The 8731-nt window shown below is 39.5% G+C and overlaps 1 protein-coding gene across 1 annotated transcript; it reads left to right on the forward strand.

Annotated features, from left to right (window-relative positions):
• The first annotated feature begins 509 nt into the window (after positions 1–509).
• On the forward strand, positions 510–8717 carry ddx21 (DEAD (Asp-Glu-Ala-Asp) box helicase 21). Its single transcript, XM_074667038.1, has 16 exons — positions 510–691; positions 2680–2904; positions 3087–3212; positions 3648–3723; positions 3956–4134; positions 4244–4361; positions 4610–4795; positions 5047–5192; positions 5450–5599; positions 5771–5932; positions 6191–6310; positions 6547–6620; positions 6841–7000; positions 7158–7292; positions 7459–7503; positions 7675–8717. The coding sequence occupies exons 1-16, from the start codon at positions 608–610 to the stop codon at positions 7939–7941; spliced, it is 2253 nt and encodes a 750-aa protein (XP_074523139.1). The 5' UTR covers positions 510–607; the 3' UTR covers positions 7942–8717.
• The last annotated feature ends 14 nt before the right edge of the window (positions 8718–8731 follow it).

Raw genomic sequence — 8731 nt, forward strand, 5'->3', positions numbered from 1 at the left:
GAAAGTTATCTGAATTGTCGCCTGAATCACGCTTAATCTGACTCAGAAACAGTGTCTCCCCTAGAGCAATCTCTTCAAAAAACACACAAAACACATGAACACTAGCTGTTCAGTACTGCAGCACTATGTGCATGATTGCCCCCTCTTTTTTGTATGCCTGCTTGTACCTGAATTGTTACTGATTGAATTTATTATGCCGCTTTGCTCTGAAAGACTACCAGCATTTTTCTGGCACCCCATGGTTTGACAAAAAAAGTCTATCTATCTATCTATCTATCTATCTATCTATCTATCTATCTATCTATCTATCTATCTATCTATCTATCTATCTATCTATCTAGTGTTTGTACATTAGTTGTGATATAAGACTTAATTCACATAAATGGAGACTCTCAGCAATAACTTGAATTCTGGATCAACACTGTACGTGATATAATCAGGAACCAAGTATATTCCCTGTACCCACTGTAGTGCATATCTATAGCTTCTATTTCTGTGTTTCGCTCGTGAACGTTCGTCCTCGCGCAGCACTGCGCGTTCCTTTCCATCCGCGTGCCCGTGGGTAAGCCCGAGTATCTACGCCGAGGGGATCCATCAGGGAAGAGAAATGCCGTCAAAGATCATCTTTGAAAGTGAAGATCAAGCTATGGAAGAGAACGTGGAAACTGTCTTTGAGGCTAAACCCATAAAGGTAAGAAGAACGCGTCGTGTCTCCGTTTTTAGACCAAATAATCCGTGTGGATCGGGCGACGTCCTGCCTGGTCTGCTCCATGTTTGACAACATGTGGCTGAGCGTGCAAACACAAAACCTCGGCAAACCTACTGGCTATTGGAAATGTACGAATATTTTCTGATGTGAAAATGGTAGTTATTACTTTACATGATGTGTTTAACATTCGTTTGTCATGATAAGGCAGTTCAGACCAGCTGTTAAAACAGAATCAGCTCACATTATTAGCATAGCTACTTAGCCTAGCTAGACGATCACGTGGGACGCCCATGTGTTCGATAGCAGATCTGTACATCACACGGGTGTACGGCTTGTCCACGTGGAGGCTCTTTAAAGTAACCGCATGTAGCTGTGATGATCTGCGCTGTGGGCGAGTCTCGATGACGCAACATGCAGCTGGTCTCCTCAGTTGGTAGCCAAGTACATATATTGTACAGTAGATATTATATTCACAAGTGTAAATCGGCTCAAAAATGACCAAAGATACACTCATTAAAAAATAAATTGGAACATTAGATTTATTTATTGATAGTAATAGAAGATTAAAGAGCAAGAAAACTCTGGAAATTATGACATTCCTAAGTGTGCAATTCTGAAATACCCCTAAAATAGTGTGAAATTGTTCACAGGTGATGTAAATGTATGTATACATGACTGGATGTTTTGTACAACTATAATGAAAAAAAGGTAGCCAAGTACACATAACAGAATGGACAAAAAAGGGAAGTGTTTTTTTTTTCTTAATTAAAAAAATATATAATTTCACACTATTGTTTGTACTTGACTACCAATTAGCCAGTTATATTTGGGGATACCATAATGTTTAAGTGGTGATGACTCGGTCAAATCTGTATGCAAAATGTATTTGCAGGAGGGGGTTAAATAGCCATCATTAGATCCTAGAGCTAGAATAAGTTTTCCACAGAAAAAAAAAAAGTAAATGTCAGCCTGATAGTATTTTATGGTTTTTAAAGGTCATGGATTGTAATATTCCAATTGTGGCATTGATTTTAAAAATAATGTACACATAAAAAGGTTTGTTATCAAGTTTCTTAAGAATACTTGTAGGGAAAGAAAAACTTAAGGTAGCTCGATACATGTTTAATTATTGTACAAATCTTTTCTTAATTTTCCTGTCTTTACTTAGTCCCCAACAAAACTATACTATGCTTTTCTATGACCTCTGATTTATGATTGCTTGATCATATAAGGTAATCATTTTGACTGAATAGTTCATCTTTAAAATTAGAAAGGGATGTTCAATACCACTTTTTATACAGACCAATAAATTAACAGTGACAGATCATTTTGATCAAAGACAGCACAGTCACCCTGCTATTAAGGCCAAATAAAACACAAACAACTCTCTCTGAGTTGTGAGTTTAGATTTTTTTTTTTGATAAATAGTAAAAAAATGTATATATTAAAAATGCACAATAAAACCAAGAACTGTCAGAGTTTAAGTATTTTTTAAAGTAAAATAAAGTGCAAAATAAAACAGTTTAACCGTTAACTCTCCCTGGTTCATTCATGTTGACTGAACTGGACCTGGTGCGCATTTGCTGTAGTGTTAAATCTCAGCAATTGGCAGCAACGAGGAGGACTTGCTTGACATTAGATTTTTTTTGCCTAGAGTATCTGCAGCCTTCACGAGTACTGATACCTTGAAAAGAGGCTGGTATTGGCCAAATACCGATAGCTTGTATCGGCGCTCACCCATCCCTAAAATTAGAACTGAACATGTGTTTGATTTTTATCCTCTTCAGATCACCATATCCAACAACGTTCATATAAACATGTATTTCAATAAACTGAAATGTTGGGAGACTCAGAAATAGGAATTAGTGCTTTTTTTCTTACCTTAATCTTTGAATGGCTACGGTATTTGGTTTTTATTTAAACTTGTTTTCCTTTATTTTTTAAAAAAAATTGATTTAATAAATATCAAGATCAAACAGGGCAAGAAGCTGAAGAAAATGCAGTTGGAGGACGAGATTGAGCAGGAGGACCCAGACTGTGAACCTCCAGCACCAAAGAAGAAGAAGAAGAAAGACAAGCTGGCTGGGGACCAAACAGACATAAGCACAGCAGAGGTCATAGACATGAATGGAAACATTAATGGTGTTCAATCGCCAAAGAAGAAGATCAAGAAGATTGCTGTTGAAGACACAGAGGTTAGTGTACTTTTTCAGTATTTTGATTACTTAGTTACTAGTTGGTTTGAAAGGACTTGAAAAAACTTTTATTGTTAAGTGCTGATGGTTCTAGTTGTGCTTAGAACATATAAGTATTTTTTTGCCATGCTGTGGTACACAAGAATATTCAACACTGTCTCCACACCTTTGTTTGGGTTCAGAAAAAAAAGAAGCAAAAGAAAGTAATCGCAGAGGCAGCAACCAATGGACATTCCACCCCCAACACCCCCCCTGAGACGCCATCCCAGTCCGGTGAAGACTCGGCCAGTGACGGTGAAAAAGAAATGGTATGAGTTATTGGCCCATTGTGTGAACTTTTGACTTCTTAGGAGGAGTTTCATGTTCTTGTTAATACTTGGAGTGCGAGGGATCAATTCTGTTTTTACTGTATTTTGAATCAGTGATTTGCTCACATTTTATTGAAGCTGTTGCTCTGTATTTGTTTCAGCATCTGAGAGGTGTTGCTTCAGTTACGCACCATGCAGGCTGTTACTGAATCCTCCTTGTAGGAGTCATTATTAGGCAGAAAATTATGTTTTTAAGGGATGAGTTTAAAACTTTGCAGAAGATTTTTCAAACGAATTTAAGATTGCATCATTTAAAAGCTGACATAGAATTATAAAGCCACCAGTCTCGAGACATATGGTTAATGCACACAAGTTAAAGCTTAACAAATTAAGCCAGATGTGGGACTCCTCTCAAACTTCTGTGATCTTGTTTAGGAGCTGACACCGGAGCAGAAAGAAGGGGCCTTCTCCAACTTCAGGATTTCACAAGTCACCATTGATAAACTTAAAGGTAAAACTTTAATTTTGTCTATATTTCAAAATGATTTCAGTCTGCACAAAACCCTCTGAAAATTGAAGTTTGAAATCTGGTGGTCATATCTGCATCGATTGATTCATGTAAGATCTAGCTCTACTGAAATCAAGGTTTACTTTAGAGTGTCCACATGGCTTAGAAGCTGCTGTGGGGTGTACTAAATAATAACTCGATATTGATCCTCCACCTCATTTTTTCACTTCTTCAGCTCGGGGAGTCACTTACCTGTTTGACATTCAGGTGAAGACATTCAATTCTGTATATGATGGTGAAGATGTAATTGCCCAAGCCCGAACAGGGACAGGAAAGACTTTCTCCTTTGCCATTCCCTTGGTGGAGAAGCTTCAGAAGGATGCCGTGCCACCCACTAGAGGCCGTGCACCCAAGGTACACACATGCATGTTTCTCCACTCAGCACTGAAAGCTAGCATCAGCTCCAGTATCAGGAGCAAAGTATGTTTGTGTGTGACTAAACCTCTTTTCTGCCTGTGTGAAGGTCCTTGTGTTGGCTCCAACCAGAGAGTTGGCTATCCAGGTCGCAAAAGACTTCAAAGACATCGCAAAGAAACTGTCCCTGGCCTGTTTCTATGGAGGCAGCTCATACAACCCACAGAGTAAGTCTCATCTTAAAAAAAAACCCTACCACCCCCTTGTTACGGAGCTTTTTCTAAAGTAGTATTCATATTTCAAGTTTCATTATTTACATGGATATGGATGTGTAATGCTTTGTTAAATGTTATTCTAGGCAGACTACAGATGGATAACAGGAAATTCTTTGTTTTTTTTAATTCTCTCTTCTGTTTCAATAAAGTGACACCCAATGAAACTGATATAAATATTATATCTCTTCTCTCACATCCAGTTGACGCCATACGTAACGGTATCGACATTTTGGTTGGAACCCCTGGTCGCATCAAAGATCACATCCAGAACAACAAACTGGACCTCTCTAAACTGAAACATGTGGTTTTGGATGAAGTGGATCAGATGCTGGACATGGGATTTGCAGAACAGGTTGAAGAGATTTTGGCGTCATCATACAGCAAAGGTAAATCAAAGCGTGTTGGCTCAAAGGTAAAATCTGCCTCTGATGGGGTATGGCAAAGATATTTGTGTAATTGTGCATGTGTATAGGGTGTAATATGCAGAATTTGGATTTTATAACTGTCTTGTATTTTGACGAGAGGATGAGAAATGCTCGGGGTATTCACTCCTTGAACACAGCAGGATCCCTGACCCACAAACAAGCACAATGGTTATTGACTTGTCATGACTGTAAATGTGTACTTCCCTCTACAGACTCAGACACCAACCCTCAGACTCTTCTGTTTTCGGCCACCTGTCCCCCCTGGGTCTACGATGTGGCCAAGAAATACATGAGACCAGGGTGCAAACACGTTGACCTGATTGGCAAGAAAACACAGAAAACTGCAACAACTGTGGAGGTAATTCTGGCTGGTTTAACATCTGTTATAGAAGCTACAGCTCTTCTGGCTAATGCTTGAGTTAATTGTAAACAGGGACATTTAAAGTAAGTATTACTGTAAAGTCTGTTCTGTATAGATTTGTTGGTAATGCCTTTTGTTCATTGACAATAAAACATTTCTCAAGTTGAAATCTGCAAGCTGGATTGATAAAATGTATTTTTGATCCTTTAAGTGCCTGTTCATCTATCTTCGTGTCCCACCTGTCTTCTCTGTAGCACTTAGCCATTGCCTGCCACTGGTCTCAGCGTGCAGCCGTGATAGGTGATGTGATCCAGGTTTACAGCGGCAGTCACGGCAGAACAATTGTATTCTGTGAGACAAAGAAAGAGGCCAATGAACTGTCCTTGAACACATCCATTAAACAGGTAAGTTTTTCAAACAAGTTATACACCATTTGGGTTAATAAGTAATGGCTTTAATATTATCTCAACACCTCTGATAAAAAAGATTTGATGAAAGCTTTAAAGGGTACGAGTGTTTTGGCTGTTTGTTAACCAGGATGTGTGTGTGTGTGTTTGTTTGTTGCATGTTTTCAGGGCTCCCAGTCTCTGCATGGTGACATTCCTCAGAAACAGAGAGAGATGACCCTGAAGGGTTTCAGAAATGGAGCTTTTGAGGTTTTGGTGGCCACCAATGTTGCAGCCCGTGGATTAGACATCCCTGAAGTCGACCTGGTGGTCCAGTGTTCTCCACCCAAGGTGTGATATATCACCAGTAATACATCAGAGTTCAATAACCATTGATTTTTTTCCTAAAATGCCATTCATTGCTTTGTAGGGTTTGGTCTTACTAAAATTAGTTTTGTTCTGAAGTTTGATTCACATGACTGAACATTTTAAAATAGGCAGTGCAATATCCAGATCTACTTAAAAGTGGAAATGGCTGCCTCAAGTCAATACTGGATAATCATGAAAGTATTCCATAATGACTCTGAAAGCTTTGCTGGTTTGTGTCAGGATGTGGAGTCATACATCCATCGCTCAGGACGTACAGGCCGAGCAGGCAGGACTGGAGTCTGCATCTGTTTTTACCAGAGGAAAGAGGAGGACCAGCTACGCTACGTAGAAAACAAAGCAGTAAGTGTTTTTTTTTAATTTGCTGCTGAATAAGAGAGGGAAGAGGGTAACAAGTTCATCCTACTTTCATCAGCTGTGTCTAAATAAAGAAAAGACGATACAGAGGCAAGAAAGAAATCAGTGGAGATGGAGGTTCTTGTTTGAGAAATAAATACTCAGGTTTCAGTCATCAAATGCAATTTTATAAGATATTTCTGAAAGGAGCATTTTCTCAATGTTTATTCATTTCACTACAGGGTATCACATTCAGACGGGTCGGTGTTCCCACTGCTAATGACATCATCAAATCATCGAGCAAGGACGCTGTCAGGTGTGTAATTCAAAAAAATGAGAAAAGTGAAACGGACTACTGTTTTAATTTTTACTGTTTGAAGGCTTGTACGGGCGCCCTGCTGATGACACAGACATTAAACTGTGACCTGAGCAATTATGTGACTTACTTTAAATGGACTTTATCACAGCACCAGTGTGATGGACAAATGAGTGATAAATATATATATTTTTAAAACTTGGGTCTTTATTGTGTCCAGGTTCCTGGACTCTGTTCCAGTCACAGCTGTTGGATACTTCAGAGAGTCAGCTCAGAGACTCATCGAGGAAAAAGGAGCAGTCGAAGCGCTGGCTGCTGCCCTTGCACACATATCTGGAGCCACAAGCCTCGAGCAGAGGTCACTGCTCAGCTCAGATGCTGTGAGTTTGATTCTGATGCATATGTATTTCCTCTCAAAACCTGATAACGCTGCAGACCAAATTGAACATTGTAAATATTCCATGGCACACCCGTTAAAGATCACTACACATTACTACAACATCCAACCTAAACAATTCTTTCCACCTGTTTTTCAAGGGTTACACAACTTTGCAGCTAGTTTGCTCTCAGGAGATGCACAATCTGGGTTATGCTTGGAAAACCATCAAAGAACAGCTCGGAGAAGAGTTTGAGAACCACATTAGAGGAATGACCCTCCTCAAAGGCAAAATGGTATGTATAATGATGTACAAACATCTTTTAGTAAAAAGGTTACAAGTTAAATTTTCTCTAAGTGTGATCGTGCCTGTTGTGGCTCTTATTCTGAAAGATCATCCTCTTGCAAGTTGCCCCCAGTGAAGACAGAAATATTAAATATTTCCTGTTTTTTTTCCGACAGGGAGTTTGTTTCGATGTCCCAGTTAACAAAGTCAAGGAGGTTCAGGTAAGTTCCAGTGAAAAACGCACACCTATTCATCGTATGTGGGGGACGTTAATTTTAAGATTAATCTGATAATAAAATCCAATGTTACATAAAAAAATCTGTAATGGTACGAGTTCCAATAAGTGACACTCTTCTTCTAACCTTTTTTATTTCAACTTGACTCATCAACAGGAGAACTGGAAGGATGGTCGGCGTTGGCAGCTGACTGTAGCTACAGAGCTCCCTGAGCTGGAGGAGAAGCAGTACAATAACCGTGGTGACAGAGGCTCTGCTGGAGGAAACAGAAGAGGAGGCTTCAGAGGTGGAAGGGGCAGAAATTTCGGAGGAAATGGGGGCCGTAGTGGTGGTGGTTTCAGGAATGGCGGCGGTTTCAGGAGCGGCGGTGGTGGCAACAGAGGAGGAAACAAACGCAGCTTCAGCCAGGCGTTTAATCATTAAAGTTTGTTTCAACCTGAGGACTGATAAGACTGACTTGTTTTCATCGGCTGTCAGTGAAAACCTTCCTTATGGTCAATCCCCCTCAAAAAACCTCCAACATATTACGACATATATTCAATATCACCTATCAATTACTGCTCTTTATTGAAGTTAACATCACTTAAGCACACAAACTAGGTATATATCTGTAAGCATGTGCTGGGGTTTAAAGATCTGGTTTCTGTGTTAAAGATGTCAACAAAGCATCACTGGCAGTCAGTTTTGTAGTGCCATCTTTTGTGTGCACATTAGTTAAAACTCATGACTTGTTCTGAGCTGCTTGGGAACTAACTGCAGCATCTTTTTCTACGCATGGGATGTAAAACATTGACTCGTCAGTGTTTTGGCAAGGTTCTTGGTTTTTATTCCAGGGCGCAAAAATGAAAATGAATGTTTCATCTGATGAGTTTTAACTAAGGTGTTTCTGTTTTATACTGGGTGTTTGGGGAATGGTGGCAGCAATCATACAATGTTTGAACACCTCTCACTCCTCTCTAACCCAACAACTGTTTACATGATTTTACAAAATTATGTGTCATGTTGGAGGTTCTGCCTGTGTTTGGGCTCTTGATATGGAAGAGAGAGGTGAAGAGTGATGAAATGCTGATTTTCACAGTGAAGCTTAGTGTGTGATTGCTGACTTACCCTCAGCTGAAACCTCTCCCCAAAATATATTGGATGATTGCTTTGCAATTGCCTCTATTTAATAACTGTGTTCTTGCTTCCATTCATTTGAATGAAAAGACTTCTT

The sequence above is a fragment of the Halichoeres trimaculatus genome, unplaced genomic scaffold (assembly GCF_033239565.1).
Source record: "Halichoeres trimaculatus isolate MK-OKI-2021-1 unplaced genomic scaffold, fHalTri1.1 fHalTri1_scaffold_3, whole genome shotgun sequence".
NCBI classification, from domain to species: domain Eukaryota; kingdom Metazoa; phylum Chordata; class Actinopteri; order Labriformes; family Labridae; genus Halichoeres; species Halichoeres trimaculatus.

Excerpts from the sequence above, each read along its gene's own strand:
- ddx21 (XM_074667038.1), top strand. The coding sequence starts at position 608 with ATGCCGTCAAAGATCATCTTTGAAAGTGAAGATCAAGCTATGGAAGAG. Across the intron at positions 4,796-5,046 it reads GGCGTCATCATACAGCAAAG|ACTCAGACACCAACCCTCAG; the intron begins GTAAATCAAAGC and ends TTCCCTCTACAG. Across the intron at positions 6,621-6,840 it reads TCGAGCAAGGACGCTGTCAG|GTTCCTGGACTCTGTTCCAG; the intron begins GTGTGTAATTCA and ends TATTGTGTCCAG.